The sequence below is a fragment of the Sinocyclocheilus grahami genome, unplaced genomic scaffold, assembly GCF_001515645.1.
Source record: "Sinocyclocheilus grahami isolate Dianchi unplaced genomic scaffold, SAMN03320097.WGS_v1.1 scaffold565.1, whole genome shotgun sequence".
NCBI classification, from domain to species: domain Eukaryota; kingdom Metazoa; phylum Chordata; class Actinopteri; order Cypriniformes; family Cyprinidae; genus Sinocyclocheilus; species Sinocyclocheilus grahami.
Window position 1 is genome coordinate 82,679 of NW_015505744.1, and position 17,073 is coordinate 99,751.

At 38.1% G+C, this 17,073-nt stretch overlaps 1 protein-coding gene and 1 non-coding gene across 9 annotated transcripts in view; one reads left to right on the forward strand and one right to left on the reverse strand.

Annotated features, from left to right (window-relative positions):
• The first annotated feature begins 3,189 nt into the window (after positions 1 to 3,189).
• Positions 3,190 to 3,263, forward strand: trnai-aau (transfer RNA isoleucine (anticodon AAU)). The gene has a single exon. It is a non-coding gene; the product is annotated as a tRNA-Ile (tRNA).
• Positions 3,264 to 5,879: 2,616 nt separating this feature from the next.
• LOC107556334 (engulfment and cell motility protein 1-like) overlaps positions 5,880 to 17,073 on the reverse strand; it is a 109,010-nt gene continuing 97,816 nt past the window's right edge. For all 8 annotated transcript variants that reach the window (XM_016239421.1, XM_016239426.1, XM_016239422.1 and 5 more), the window contains 6 exons: positions 12,726 to 12,889; positions 11,723 to 11,835; positions 7,839 to 7,946; positions 7,648 to 7,730; positions 6,303 to 6,380; positions 5,880 to 6,190 (listed from right to left, as the gene is read on the reverse strand). In XM_016239421.1, coding sequence (XP_016094907.1) covers positions 5,990 to 6,190; positions 6,303 to 6,380; positions 7,648 to 7,730; positions 7,839 to 7,946; positions 11,723 to 11,835; positions 12,726 to 12,889 — 747 coding nt within the window. In that variant the 3' untranslated portion in view covers positions 5,880 to 5,989. The remainder of the gene's footprint in view (positions 6,191 to 6,302; positions 6,381 to 7,647; positions 7,731 to 7,838; positions 7,947 to 11,722; positions 11,836 to 12,725; positions 12,890 to 17,073) is intronic.

Below are 17,073 nucleotides of genomic sequence, written 5' to 3' on the forward strand. Positions count from 1 at the left end.
GGTATCTGAAAGTAAATACCAATAGATTTATAATAAATTTTCTTTTCTTTTTTTGTTACATCTACTGTTGTTGCTGTTTGTCTAGCATCCTCATGAAGTGATACTTACCATAACCTGCAGGTGGCAGTATATTCCTACTATCCAAGAGCCAATTTGGTGTGTTGTAAAATCCTCTATGGATACTTCTCAATCTGTATTCAAAGACCTCTGTGTCCTTCTCTTTGTAGAAGAGAAAAATCTTCTATTTCATCAGCCATAACGGCCCCCGGCTTATTCTGTGGATAACTGGCATCTGCAGACCCCCAGGATCCGAGTTCTCCCAAATTGACTTTTCAATTTTTTTCAGTTCCCCTTAGCACAAGCCCTGGAGCTACTGCTGTCTCAGCACATTTGATTATCATTAACTTTTCCAGCACATTCTCCGTTTTGTCCTCATGTGAGCTGGATTTCCTTCTCACACATCATTGAACTGAATTCAGAGTTGCCGCAAGACACACCATGGCCTTACACATATACAGCTTGATGCAGCACTTTCTGCAGAGTTAAATATAGCAGCCTTTGTTCTGGCCCCTGCTGTTAGTATTGTATGGGCTTGTGCTAAGGACCACGGGAGCACGGAAGACCCATTCAACCAAATCTCAGCCAAAACCGAGAGAAAACAAGTGTCATCATGGGACTAGAATAGCATAAGTCCCAGTACTGGACTTAAGGACTAAAAGGAGAGAAGCAAAATTGCAGGACGCTTCAGTTCAGTCTGTAGATCCATCCTCTATTATACTCAGCATAGTATAAGTGTATAAATCTATATTAATAAATTGTGATTTTAATCATCATTCCAAGTACAGCATTAACATAAAGGAAAAACAGTTCAGATGCCTTGTGGACTATGCAAAGAATTAGAAAAGCTAGCTATTCCTTCTCAGACTACCTGTTTGTTCTTGATCTTTCCTCAAAATGCTTGTTGACGCAAACTGCCAAAATCTGCCTTTTGTGTCAGGAGGGTTGTGGGTCTATTTTTCTACCCTCAGCAGTTCCCTGATCTCTGAATTTTAACACAGGCTTTGAAACAAAAGCCCAGTAGGCTACAGTCTGAAGGGAGATCTTGAGCGTGAAGATTCATTTTAAGATATAGACGTCTTGGATTTATAAAATAAGGTCTTATTTATATGATATTCAACGACTGGTTCACTAATCAATGTAAATTCTGTCTTCGTTTACTCACCCTCATGTTGTTCCAAACCTGTAAGAAATGCAAAAGAAGATATTTTAAATAATGTCTTTTAGATGACCGTGAGTTATTGACGTTAATCATCAAAAAAGTTGCAAAATTAGTAGTAGTACATTAGCTTTATGTAAGTATGGAGTGAGCTTTTATTGATAGTGAACTCCAGAACCGTAGGGCCTCTTTACACCTGGTCATTTCATGCGTTTTCGCTGATAGGATTTGTTAAAAGGTTTCCATTTACCCTTGGCCACACGTTTATTATTTTAACATTTTGGGAGGAGTAAAATTTGCATATGTGGTTTCAACAACAATGCAAACAAGATGCATTTACACTTGCCCAGTTTCGTCTGGAATGCGGCCCAGACCACCTCCTGAAGTGGTTTGAGCGATCGGATTTACATCCGTCTCGAATGCGTTTCGGAGGGCATTTCCACCTGGTCTTTTCACGATCGGATAGCTATCTGATCAGACAAAACGCATGAAGTGACCAGGTGTAAACAGCCCCTAATTCATTCCTCGGGTTGGTTTCGGATCAACTGACTCGGTGAAAAGACACGAGCCGTTCGTTCACAAACAGCGCTAACACTTCCCTCAGAGCATGACCATCAATAAACAACGACTTATTTCGATCTGTTTGATCTGTGATTTCAGAAGACTTGTAATATAGTGTACGAGTCATGTGGACATTTACTACTAATACTACTAATATTTATTTATTGGTGATTTTTCTCTGAGTCTTGTCACCACTTATTGGAATAGCATGAAAATTACATTTTGGAAAGACATTTATTATCAGTGTTGGGGGTAACTCATTACAAGTAACGCGAGTTACGTAATCGGATTACTTTTGTCAAGTAACTAGTAAAGTAACGCATTACTTTTTTAATTTACAAGAAAATATTTGAGTTACTTTTTCAAAAAAGTAACGCCAGTTACTTTGTTTTCCCAGTTATTGACTGACAGCTCTCCTGTCCCCATATCCTCCTGAGCACCAGAAATAAAAAGCTTTGTGAATTTAGTATTTTTTTCATGCCATTAAATTGTTTAGAGCATAAGAAAAAAATGGTAAAATAACATTTCATAGCTGGGTCTCAGGAGGATATTGGGAGAAATCGGGAGTACAGAGGCGTTGTGTGTGCTGCGTGAACATGATGTTACTGTAGTTCTAGACTAAATGTGAATGTGCATTAATTCATCCCACTCACAAAAAACAGATTTAGTATTCATCAAAATGAATTAAAACAGTGAAATGCAAACTCCGAATATGACGCAAACCTGCAATAATTAAATGTTAAATAACACAAATGTATCTAATCCCATTTTATTAACCAATATCTTTGCTGCTGACCTTTGATGATCCAGTTCAACCATACTAATAGGCAAAAATGACTTTAGATAAACTAACAATTGTGCTTTGTTTTTTTTATTGCTGAAGAGTGTTTCTTCTCCTGCGCTCTACTGTACAGACGTGAATTTACTTTTGCTTCAGTCTGAGGTTTATTCATTACACTTTTTATATTTAAAAAGTAACGCGAAAGTAATATAACGCATTACTTTCCATAAAAAGTAACTAAGTAACGTAATTAGTTACTTTTTTAGGGAGTAACGCAATATTGTAATGCATTACTTTTAAAAGTAACTTTCCCCAACACTGGTTATTATTAATCTTTATCCATCAAAGACAAAGTCAGATGGGCTTTGGGGCCAGTAAGTAACGTTAATTTTCATTTTTGGATGCCCCCTTTTTTTACAAAGTCATAGAGCCATTAATTTAGAGGCGATTGTAAAGTCACTGTGAACAGTATCAGCCCTTATAAAAATAAAAATAAAAATAAAAGGTATCAGCCCTTATTCACTTCAACTGCAGTCGTTCCTTGGTCGGTCTATAAGGCGATCAGTGTTGTTACATCAAATTTCGTCTACTTCTAGTATGTCAGCCTCTCCGCCGGGAGGGCGGCTCGTCAGGCCGGTTAGCTCAGTTGGTTAGAGAGTGGTGCTAATAACGCCAAGGTCGTGGGTCCGATCCCCGTACGGGCCACACATCCTTTTGATGATTTATGTGTGTAAATCGGGCGTAGCCATCATTTCAGAAGTGAGGGGGACAGAAATTTTATAGTTATATACCTTCAGTGTCACATAATCTTCAGAAATCATTCTAATGTGCTGATTTGCTGCTTAAGAAACCTTTTTTAATTATTATTATTATTATTATTCATGTTTTATGAGCAGCCTATCAGAATGATTTCTGAAGGATAGTGTGACTGGAGTAATGATGTACAAAATGTAGCTTTGAAATCACTATAAATTACATTAAAAAATATATTCAAATAGAAAACAGTTATTTGAAATAGCCTAGTAAAATATTTCAAAATTGTACTGTTTTGCTGTACTTTGGATCAAATAAATGCAGGCTTGGTGAACAGAAGAGACTTCTTTAAAAAACATAAAAAATCTTACTGTTCAAAAACGTTTGACTGGTAGTGTAAAGTCAACTTTCATTTTTCTCTCATTTTTAGCTTTTAATTGGCTTAGAAATCAGATAACTGCTGGACAATAACCAATAATAATGATTTGTTAATATACTTATCAAACACTACATTTTTTATCGCAGAATAGTTTCTATACTGTAATAAATGCTGTCAGTTAGCACTGCATTGTTCATATACTTGATTTATTACCTGGAGATGACTTGACAAACACAAATAAACTATAATGTCGCAATCGTATGTTTAATGTCTTCATGTTTCCAAACGTTTCCGTTTTTCTGAAAACAACTGTTTTCATACAGCGATAGCTGGACGCTTGTCTCCCTCTGTCCTGGTTAAATCCATGGAAGTAATGCACACATTCATGTTGCCATTTTTAAAACCAAAATTGAACAGACGATATGCAAGTGTAAAAGTGTGAATAAAGTTTTTTTTTTAAATTAAACACTTTGTGAAGTAGCATTAACATGTTTTGAGTGAAATGCTACTTTGTAAACAACAGTATCTTTTTCTTTCAAAAACAGTGAACATTTGAACAATGCTGTCTCTCTGAAGCCATTGAAACAAACTTATTCTTTTCAGCACTCTTAGGAATGTAGGATTCAAAATAAATTCATGTGGGATAACGTCTGTCATATTAGGAATTTCCTCACAGGACTTCCACAGGAGTGTTTAGCCTCTGCGATGTTCATCTCGCCTTATTCTGGGTCCGAGTAAAACATCAGATCATGCACAGACTATCCTGTCTCTTGAAGACCTCTATGCGAACACACTTGCCCGAAAAAGTGCGGGGGACGAATTTACGTGAAAGAAAATCACAGTTTTCAAGCGGCAGTCTATGGAGCCATGGAATAAAAGAATAAAAAAAGGTCAATTTGATTTTATATTTCAAAATTCTGACTTTATTCTCGCAATTCCGAGATTATATCTCACAATTCTAATAATGAAAAACAACTCTTCATTCTCTCTTTTCCCCTCGGCTCTTCTGGCTTTCCCTCAGATTTGTCAAACTCACTATTTTTGAGTTAAATCGAGTTATAAAGTCCGAATTAGGAGATATAAACTTGCATTTGCGAGAAAAAAAAGTCAGAATTGTGAGATTAAATAAATGTTATGTAAAAATGTTAATAGTAAGGTTTAAATAATATTTAATGCTGTAACTGTAGGGCTAATACAATACGTCCCCTATGAACAGCATGTATGTGAATATTATGTAGACCTATTGTTTAAATCGAATTTATGCTTTAAAAGTAGAGTAATCATAAGTTTTTATCCATAGTATGTCCATTTAAACGTCTGCGTTTAGCTTCAAATGGCATTTTTATCGACAGTATTCTATTTAAATTATTTGCATTCCGATCTTGACATCAAAAGGCACAAAAATATATTTTTCTTTTATTCCATGGATTTTACCCATTTATCTCCACTTGTTCCCAGTGTTTTTCTGCAACCATGCGCGCGCAGCTGCAAGTGACGCAACTGTGACATCTACTTTAAATAGGTCTATAGGCTAAATTGCCATGATAGTTCACTGCCCATTGCCAGTCCTGGCATTCTTTTTTTTATTGTAAATTAGTCTATCAAGTTAAATACACAAGCAGGCATTTTAAGTTATCTAGGTTCAGTTTCAACCCCCTTCTTACAAGACATTTCCATCTAAGATCATCCATCCATGATATTCCTTTCTTTGTCAATGTTAGTAACTTTTTTTTTCTGTCTACAACACCAGCATTCCAGAGACGTATCTTTAGTGTTGCAGAACCTGCTGCGTGACAGACTTTCAAATAAAACTGTCGAATGAGGACCTTTTAATTAACAAGATGACAAAATGTAGTTGTCCACTTGCACAGGTGTTCATCCAAACCTTCCACATCTCCCTCTGTCCTGGTTAAATCCATGGAAGTAATGCACACATTCATGTTGCCATTTTTAAAACCAAAATTGAACAGACGATATGCAAGTGTAAAAGTGTGAATAAAGTTTTTTTTTTTAATTAAACACTTTGTGAAGTAGCATTAACATGTTTTGAGTGAAATGCTACTTTGTAAACAACAGTATCTTTTTCCTTCAAAAACAGTGAACATTTGAACAATGCTGTCTCTCTGAAGCCATTGAAAAACTTATTCTTTTCAGCACTCTTAGGAATGTAGGATTCAAAATAATGCACTAGAGAGCCAAGTTTTAAAGAGATGTCTGTTTTTTCTTTTCTGTAACTTTTAGTAAAAGTTCTTCTTCCAGTATGCATTTAGGAAAAATCAGTCAGTCCAGTGAAAGGAGATTAGTTGCAGTCATAAACAAAGTCATAATTGCTTGGCTCTTTGGGGATCGGGGGAGGAACTTCAGGGATTTGGATGTTCTCCAGGTCCAGGAGGCGGAGCTTCATCTCCATGTTGAGAAGAGTGTCCATGTCTGAGCGAGTGAACTCACTGGTCATCTCCTTCCCCAGCAGTGCATTCAGCCCATCTGTCCACACGCAGTACTGAAAATTGGCCAGAAAACATGACATTAAATCACAGTATGCACAAAGTCCGAATCACACCAAAGAGGGACAACAGCTACAACTTTGCAGCTTGTGGTTGCCATTTGCTCACCTCATGCTTGTCAGGGGCAATGAAGTTTAGATACTCATCAGATTCGTAGAGGACAGAGAAAGCCAGCTCCAGCAACTCCTAAAGAAGGAAAGAGAATTGACACCGTCTGTCAAATGCTAATGGGGCTGCTGTGTTTGTGTGCCTCCTATTGCGTGACTTTTGTAGATCTTCTCCGAACATATTACAACAGCAGATGGTCCAATCTGGTGTGTGTGTGTGTGTGTGTGTGTATGTATACAGGCCTCTCCTGCCGGGCACCAAGAGACAGCAGTAGGACGATCAGCACAGGAAGTGCATCAATGCTTGAAGTAACAAATTACTTCAATCTCATTGACAACAACACTGAAAATATATGGGATAGCTGTCAGGCAAAGTATCCAGTGCAATTGCATCTGTTAACAACCCTTTCAAAATTATGGACATGCAAGCAAAAAGTCACCAATTCAAGTAAGAAGAGGTTCAATTGGCCAACAAACTAATTCTAGTCTCTGTGGCACATTTGAAATGTCTAAAACCTAAATCTTTTCAGACCACCTGACCTGTCTAGAGACCTGTCTAGGATGGTAAATAAGATGATAACAAAGCAAAGAAAAGGATGTATTTTGTGGCAAACATTGAGTTTACCACAGGCATTACTGGTGCAGTGCTTCTCAGCCTTTACAAAATCTGCCCTCACATCATCTCTAATTTGTCTTATTTGGGTCAACTAACCTAAAAAAACAGGATGAAATTGGATCATCCAAATGGCTTAAAGGATCACTGGATGACAGCACATCCAAAATGAGAGCAGACAAACATTTCTGACCCCTCACATTCTGCCCACAGCATCTTCCCATTATTCTGCACAGAGATGAGGCTAGAGACAATCGAGACAATAGAAACCGTACAGTCTCTTCTTCTGCAGTTGATGAGAGAAATGATTTTCCAAGTCAAATTCCTATTAAGATAATTCTTGCTTAAAGAAAAGACAAAGAAACATTGTTGATGCACATTATTATTTTTTTAGAGTCTGTGTCATCAGGACTAGGGGGATCCAACAACCTTTTGGCTATGCCAGAAGGTTCCAGTTATACTTGATATCCTATCCATCAATTTCTTCAAAAGGAAGTCGTTTTTTACAGTTGTGGCATAAATTTGACATTGCCTGCTTTGTTCTGTGGGAAGAAGAAAGGGTGATTTTGAAACTGAAGTGAACTGATGTATCATTACGCACAGAGCTACAAGGCATAACTAATGCATCCTTTGTCACCAAGCCACATGCCAGTGCATCAAAGGAAAATTTGATCTTTTGATATTCAAGAGCATTTTTTGCTCTCAGTCATCCAGCACACACAAAAGGACTCACCTTGTTCTGCTTCAGAGCTCCCTTTTCCTTCATGTGTGGACAGTCTTTACCAGTGACAACAGCTTTAATATCAGCTACAGGAACTGTCACAGGGAGCAAAGAAAAATTAATAAAACAGGGTGTGGCTGTCTCAATCCCATCTTGATAAAGTGAAGCCACCACACCGTGGTCAGAATTCAGACTGTACTCACGTTTGTCCTGTAGGGAATCATGTGGTACCTCTCCCTGAGGGCTTTCCTCCAGATCCCCATAGTGGAGAACTTTATGATTGGGTGACAGTCGACAGTACCAGAACTTGTCTGTAAAGAAGCATAACAGTGGGTCAGTCTTCAGCAATCTAAAGCTAACAAGTTGCCTTTCGTTCTAGTACAACGCTTAATATTCTTTGTCTTTTCCTTGCAGACTGGGCAAAGCCGTAACTGGCAAATTGTCTCCCGATCCCTTCCTGACACTTCCTGTGCCACACCGAAAGTAGACACTGCCAGGACTGATCACATATAGCCTAGAAGGCCATGGCTGGCACTCGACCCTGGTGCCTGAATCCAAATCCTAATTACTGGGAATAGCAGTTTGGCAGACTAAAAAACATTGTGGGATGAAAGAGTGTCCTGCAGGGTGGCACTTCACAGGCTGCATATACACAAACCCAAAGATAAAAGGAGTGTGCAGTAAACAGCTTGATCACTGCACACTTTCTATACCTTCAGCTTATTAACAAGCCAGCTCAATAGGCAGAACAGATATGTGCAGAATGGTTTAATATGCATGCAGTGCCACATGCATGATGAAAAAGGGGCTTCCTTTGTAGATGGCTTTGCTGACTTTCTATTCTAATTGATGATATGCGCAAGTCAAGAGAAAGAGGGAACGATGTGGATGTCATTTTTATTTAAGAGATGTCTGTGCTCCAATGCTCTTTCATACATGCACTTAAACCTGAATCTAGGACTAAGAACTTAAAATCTCAATAACCTTAAGATGGACACTGTATGGAAGCAGAGTCATGAGCAAGGATAAAAACTATTTAACTAAATCTCTTTAGCTCCAGTCGGCTCCAAATCTAAACCTGCAATTCTGAAGACCATGATTAGCTAGTTCAGGTGTTTTGAACCAGGGTTGAAGCTAGATTCTGAAGGTAGGTGGTCTTCCAGAAGCAGGATTGTTCGCTGTCTTAAAAAAAAGAGAACAAAAGTCTAAAATGTTTTAGAGAATGAATGGCAAAGGAGGATTAAATTTGAACATTATTCGGAAAGCTCAGCCTCAGGCAACCTCTGCAATACTTAAGATTCAAGGTAGGAACTGGACCGCTCAATTTGTACACCAAAAGGAGAGAGCTCTGCTATGGGGGAAAAATAGGGAATACAAATGTCAATGTAGCACCTGTCACAGTGAACAGCCACAGGTGCGCTTCTTTCAGTCGCCTGAGAGCACTCCTTAAAAGCTTGCTGAAAAGGTTAGTTGTGCATGGACAAAATAAAAACTGGACTTGTTTAAAAGCCGTTTGTGTGCAAAATAGAGCTGCATGACTCTGGATAAATTGAGACTTTTTTTTTTTTTTTTTTTTTTAAATGGAGGTTGTAGTTCACTTCCAATTCTGAAGAAAATTAACCATTATACAACTAAACAAAATCACTTGGAATTTATTAATTGAATGATTTAATGACTCACTCAAGATTGACTTGTTTCATTACTGGATGAATCAGTGTTTTTGAAGACAAAATTTTTTTTAACAGCCCCTTTTCACCAACTAAAAAAAAAGACACACACAGGAATTGATAAGTGTAATTGAAATTGAAATTTTACAACAAGTATCCGGTTCCTGACCTTAAGTATCCAATTCTGGAATTGGAATTGATTTTCGATTCCCAACCCTAGTTACTATAACAATGAATGAAATATGGAACCTGTATCTCTGCTACAAAAAAACCTGATATACAATATACTGCAGGATACCACAAATGTGGACATGGGCAAAGGTAAAGATTCAGTGCTATTTCATATGGAACATACACACTGAAAAGAATGAGTCACTGAACTATTGGTAGGCTTACTGGAGATACAGGTTTAGATATAGGTTCTATAATTCATTGATTATTGAAGGAAATTCCCCACAGGAATCACCAACCACATGAAGCAACCATAATAATCCAATCCTACAGTATAGGCAACTTGGAATTTCTCACCTCCTACTTGAAAATAACCACCACTATGATGCTTGAGGTCAAGCGCCATTCCATTTGGTTATTTTACCAAGTGGAATTCTGAGTTTCCTGGAATGCAGCATAACTGGAATACTTTGAGTTTGGAAGTAGAACATTTCAACATCCGAACATTCCCAACTGTTTACAAGAGGTTCTCTGTCTGCACTCTTGGTATTCAGTTTCATTTTGCTGTACAATGCTGAACTTACAGAATTTATTACACAATTTAAATTATGAGAGGGTGCCATGCAAGTCATATTTAGTGCCACTAGCCTTTGGAAGATAACAGAATAGTTGATTGTGAGCAAAAAAAATTCATAATAAAAGAAAATGAATGAAACAGGCAAAGTGTGAAAAATCTCAAATGAATAAAAAAAGAGAAAAAGCAAGAATAAGAGATTCAGTGAGAAAGTGGGGACCCTAAGAGAGAGAAAAGAAAAAAGCGAGAGGCAGGCAGATGGATAGCAAAAGACAGACAAGGTGTCTAGTCTCAGAATCATCTAATCCTGTAGAAGTGTGAAGAGTGTTAAATTATCCAGGCTAACTGATAAAGCCTCCCTCTGAGCTCAGCAGACAGCCCTCCTCTTCAGCCAGCCCGCGTAAAAAGCGACATTACATTTGACGATCTTTCAACTCTCCAATCTGCGGCGTAAGCTTTATAACTCCCACCACTCAGCGCTTGTTTGAAATTGGCTTCATACTTCCGCTCTCTCAGCAACAGACAAGGCTATTTTTCACACTTGCTAAATCATGCTGTCGGTTTAATAATAGCACTCATAAAAATATTCATAGGACGTATAAATTTCAGACTGCGTTTAAGTAAGATAAAAGCTATCATGTGAGACATTTTATTATGTTACTATACTAAGAGATTACTGAAATGCAAATGAAAAAAATGTGACTAATAAAGAGCTCCAATCAAAATTCTGTAAATGAGAAGAAGCCCACATTCTTAAAAATAAAGGTTCCAAAAGGGGTTTTCACAGCGATGCCATAGAAGAACCAGTTTTGGTTCCCCAAAGAACCTTCAAGTGAACAGTTCTTAAAAGAACCTTTTTTTTCTCAGTGTGAAGAACGTTTTAATAATCTCAAGAACCTTTTACCACTGTAAAGAACCTTTTGTGAAATGAAAAGGTTCCATGGACGGTAAAGGTTCTTTGTCGAACCATTGATGCCAATAAAGAACCTTTATTTTTAAGAGTGCAGTAGAGGTCACCAATAAAAGCCACAACTGAATAACCCCATTAAATGAATCAGTTCACAAACTTAAGATGAGCACAAGAAAGCTATGCTAGGCTCCAGTTAACTAAATACTTGCATAGAGCTGATGCGTTTGAAACAGTTCAGCTGAAAGTGCATTCATTTTGAAGGGGAAAATGTTTTTACTATGCACTAACCAGACAAAATTCCACCGACAAGCACATTTTAAGAGGAAACTGAAGGTGACAATGCTGTTACACCACATAAACATGTTCAGAACAATGAGCACAAATTTACATTGTTTGCATGCTTGTATTTTCATTCATTTCTATGCTGGTTCCGTAGGGATCCTTGAGGGATTTGTCATGCAATATTCTATGTTTTTCTACCGCCACAAACAATCTCTCTCAGGCTTGACAGAGTTTAATAGTATGCAGGTGTGGGATTGTATCTCAGTGATTTTGTTTTGTGTGTCCGGGGCTATCGACATGCAGAAACAGAAATCAAGCAATTGACAAAATGTAGTGTTATTCATAGCTGCTGGTTAGGACTGAAACTTGGATTAACAAGAAAGAGGCAGCTCTGAATCTTTGGTGCCAAAAATATAAAAATGGTTTTAAAAAAGAACAAAAATAACGTTCTCACCCTTATGTTCAAGTGTGTGTGTTTCTTACCCTGTCTCCTTCGGCTGCTGATCTTCCTGAAGCAGGTGCCCTCACACAAACGATTGAGGCGTTGCTGTTTGATCAACTCCATGATCTCTGGCTGGATTTTCTCCCTAAGCTCCCTGGAGAAACATCAGAGGATCACACAAATGCAGCTTAAAGTACCCCACTTTACTGGCAGTTTACACAAAGAAAGACTCAAAAACAATTCATAAAATCACATACAGACTTGGTCTTTAGACATTTCTTTGTACTACAAGTCAGTAAGGGCCAGACAAACGTCCTTTTATCTTGTTGTTTTGCTAAAGCTACTGTCAAATTTACTGTGCTGCTTTAGATCTAAAACCGAATTTTGGAATATGAATTAGCATTTAAAGGCCTCTCTAATGTTGTTTAGTTATTAAGTAATTCATGAGAAAATCGAATGTTTGTTCACATTATGTGAAAACAGATTTTCTTATCTGGTTTTTATATTTTTTTACATTTAATTTTGCCAGGGATTACAAAAACTGATCTTTGCGTTTCCAACATTATTTTAAAACATACCTGTGAACAATACTAAATGGAAAATAATTAGTGAAAAAGTGTAGGAACCTTGTGTATACTGTCAAAAACCAAGCTGACAAATTGATATTCCTGTTATAGTGAATAGACTGAACAATAGATAGAACATGAAATCATGAGTGATATTTTCAACATTTCAGTTCACAAACTCTGGAAGTTCAACACGGACACTTCCATTTGACTGTTATATTACATGTGGATGTTACAGAATGTTCCGTGAGATTGTACATTCCACCTCAAATGACACTCCTGTAATGCAGTGGGTAATTTATTTAATGGAGTCTCCTCTTAGTTTAATGAGTTATGATGAACTAATGTTATCTTCATTGCCATTTTCAGTGGAAATTGCATTTAAAGGCTTGTTTTCAATCATGAGCAGGACGCAGGTGCAGTACACATGGACCAAAACTAAGTGCTTCAAATAATTGAAGAGTTTCCAGTGACTCACAGGATGGGCCGGGATTGGAAATCCTCCTGGTTCATCCTCTCAGATTGGCGCAATTTGAGGATCTCAGTGTAGCTCAAATTTTGCAGACGACTTTTAAACTGATCCAGAGAGTTAGGCTTGATCGTGAGAGCACGAGTGATCTGTTCCTTCACCACCTGCATCACCTGTAGCACATACACACAGAGTTCATCAGACCTTTGACTGAAACAGTTCGCCATTATGACAGCACAAGGTGAGTATAATTGACATAAAAGCACAAACTTTGTTATGATCTTAGTTTTAAAAAACCTTACACTTGGTCTTGTAGACAGTTTGACTGGTAATGTACAGGCTACATTCACGGAGAAAAAAGTTTTCAGAATAAATGAGGAAATACGTTAAAGCTGGACAAAGAAAAGAGTGAATGCTGCATGAAAAGAAAATATAAAAATCACAATATGTATGTATATATATATATACATACATATATACATATATAAAAAGAAGAGGCTTGGGTGTACTGTACAATTAATGTGCATTGCCACCAAAATGCACACACACATAAACTGGGACGATAATTCAATACATTAATGTTATTAGCAATCTCTTTCGTAATAAATCATTTATAATAGATTGTGCATAATAACATTACTGTCAAGCACCTGGGCAGCCAGTCACACGCTTATTAAACTCCAAATGAGAAGCTTCTAAAACTGTCGATACAATACATCTTTGAACAAAGATTAGTTAATACCTACCTAAGACACTACTGTACGTGCATCTTAAATGAGACTCCCTAATGCTTCTTTAATTACTGTCCTACAACAGGCAAAACAGTAATTGCCAACAATGTAACAAAGAGTCTTGGTTTGAACTTTGATTAATCTAAAATCAGTTTTCAGGCTCAAGTTTTCTTTGAATCTCAGCATAGTTCAACCAAACCCTTCAGATTTATAAAATAACTAACAGGACCTGGGATATTACAGATGTGCTCGAACACAATTCCACATCAAGTGCATCACTTGGGGCTGATCCAGTGACTACAGGATACATACAGTTAACACGTTAACATTTTTTATGTAAAAACATTATAATGTCTGAAGTAGGCAAGTCTTGAAGTTTTGTTTGTTTCATAGGCATTGGTTTCACTACTAAAGAGCACATAGAAGTTGCTGTGAAGAAGCTCTTTATGTGGAGATATGAGGAGGCTAGCCAAGCAGAGTCACGACAGCCGACTTGGGGATTGCTGTTTGACGAAGAATCAAATGCAAACGAACAGAAGTGACAGCCAGCAGTGGACTATGACACAAAAATGTACCCATATGCAGCAAAAGCAGACAGCTTTCCTTCATCCTCGGATACAGAAACGCCCAGCTGCCATAGAGCCACAGCTTTCCAGGTGATGCCTGAATAACGCACAGCTCGAAATCACAAACAGAGGGTTGGTGTACGCACCAAGCCTTGGGCTACAGATCATATGCTATGATTAGCTGGGGAGCACAGTGACGGATGAGTTGGGAAGCTGGAACCGAGTCTAGTTGCTATTCACGCATCCCAGTCACCCAGAGAAGCAGGTGCCGCTGGCTCCCGCAGCAGGATTAGATGAGGTTTAATTAGTGATAAGACTGGGCCAAGGTCAGGGCCCCCTCCCAAATCACTTGGCTGATATGTCCGTGCTTGAAGAATGAGAGGAGTGATTACTGGAGGAATAAACCGCGATGGCTCCATTCAAACAGCACAGTAGCGTTTAAAGGGGAGGGGGTTTTGACAGCTGCAGGTGGGGGACGAAGAAGCGAACGTCTCTCCACTTGAAACAATCCCTTATGGCGGGGGAAGCAATTTTCTGAGCACATTTGCCGATTTTTCACGGTTCAGAATTAATTAATCCAAGGCGCTCTCTCACTTCCTTTTATCAGCCTCTTTAAATCAAGTCGTGGTGGCTGAAATAGAAGCAGACCTTTTATTCGTGAGGATGAGGTGTTATGGGGGAACAGTGGAATTTCAGCTACTGAAGTGGTGGGCGGTGATATTTGTGAAAGCTGAAAAGCTGAAATTGACCTTTTTTTAGACAAATGCACTAAGTGTGTCAGCCTCACTAAGAAGTGTGCGAGTCTTCAACTGCCCCGCCATCCTTATTGTCTTTCTCTCGCCTCTCCTCTTCCGAGCATCTAAATGCACAGAACACACTCGCCCACTGTGTGTCAGCCTGCAGATAATACAGAGTGACATACAGTGGGAAAGAATGAATGTGTGTGTATTTGTACATGTTTGTGCGCTTGTGAGTTGAAAAATTGAAAGCGCTCTTAAGACTAAGACTGTTATTCCGAATTGGACTATATATTTTGATTTATATTAATACATCAGCGCTGTTATTAAGGCATCTGTATTAATTTAATGCTTTTGGACGTCAAAGCTACAATGCCATTGGACAAATCTATTGCTTCCCTCAAGCACAACAAATGAGGGATTAATCTTAATATTAAAGTGTTCCTGAAATATCTTTGGAAAGTGAGTGGGCTTGTGGGATCGTGCCAGTACCATTAAAGGCCATGAATAGAGTTGTGCTATGACACCAAGCAATATAGTATATAATATAAAATGGCAAAAAACACGGCACGATTTTTGTATACTGCCATATTGGATTATACTGAGAAAAAAAGTAAACAAATCCAGATTTTAGGGCCCTTACAGACAAGTGCTGTAAAATATATTTATATTCCTTTATAATTTTATATCCGATAAACTGGCAGCTGCACAGCTGGAAAAATTAATTATAAAAGGATTTTCTGGCTGATTAAAGCTTCAAACTAATTTGTCCTTTGGGGTCCAACCAATTCTAGGGATGCACTGAATGTTCGGCAACCAAAATTATTCGGCCGAAAATAGTAAAAAATTAAAAATAATTTGGCCGAATAAGAGAAAAGACTGAATAAACTGTACCAAACAATGATGTGACGCTATCAAATAGCAACCAGCATAGAGTGACACCGTGGGCGAATTCCAAACGGAAGTTTACTCTATGCCCTACTCCCTTCGAAGGGCAGAGCCCTTGAAGTGTGTTCTTTGAAGGGTGTAGGGAATTACTGTCTCCTATGAGTGTTTGGAACTCCCTAAATTATATAAGGATTTTCTGGCTGATTAAAGCTTCAAACTAATTTGTCCTTTGGGGTCCAACCAATTCTAGGGATGCACTGAATGTTCAGCAACCAAAATTATTCGGCCGAAAATAGTAAAAAATTAAAAATAATTTGGCCGAATAAGAGAAAAGACTGAATAAACTGTACCAAACAATGATGTGACGCTATCAAATAGCAACCAGCATAGAGTGACACCGTGGGCGAATTCCAAACGGAAGTTTACTCTATGCCCTACTCCCTTCGAAGGGCAGAGCCCTTGAAGTGTGTTCTTTGAAGGGTGTAGGGAATTACTGTCTCCTATGAGTGTTTGGAACTCCCTTGGTGAAGGGAATGACTGGCCAAATGTTACCTTGACAACCACCAGTTGTTGCAAATATATATTTCTTCTCATTATTATTATTTTATTCAAATATTGTCTAATTGTGTCTTATTTACTATTAAGCTTTTTCAAACTAAACTTGCTTAAACTACCATCTTAATATTTCTGACGAAAAATATTTTGCATTACATTAAAATAAAGACAAATTTAATTAGCCTATTCTATTTACGGTTGTGTCGAAAGAAGATCACATGCTCACAAACAGAAATCACTTCCGTGAAGTGACCATCGCATGTTCCCTTTGCTAACGGACTTCTGGAAGGGCTCTTCGTGCAGGGATTCAGTTGTTCACTTTCATTTGGAACGTCCCTACAAATGGCGTCCCCTTCCCGAAGTGCCCTTCAAGGGCGCAATAAAGCCGTTTGGAATTCGCCCACATGTTTACACCGGACGTGACGCGTCCTGTCGCGCAAGCGCAGCATCAGCTAAAAAGTCTGTCTACACTGGACACGACAAAGTGACCCTTGAAAATCATTTGAAATTTGTGTCAATACGTCATAAATAGAACGCGGCAGCAGTTTTCTGTCGGAGATTTGTCATGTCGCGCAGACAGCATCACAGCACTGATTATAATGAGTTCTATAGTATTTTGTCTTGTAACACTCCAAAGAGAAAGGAAAAATTGAAATCGCATCATATGACCCCTTTAAAGCTTTTGTGAACGGCAGCCCTGAATGAACAATGCTTATCAGAGGACAGAAGGACAGAGTTATTTCACAATAAACAAACTGAAATTGTAGCCTGCATAGTTTGTGCAATTACAGTTATTTAAATTGAATGTTGAAAGATAATATAGATCATGTTCTATTCTGTAATGTTAATAGAAATCATACACTGTCAGAATAAAAAGGTT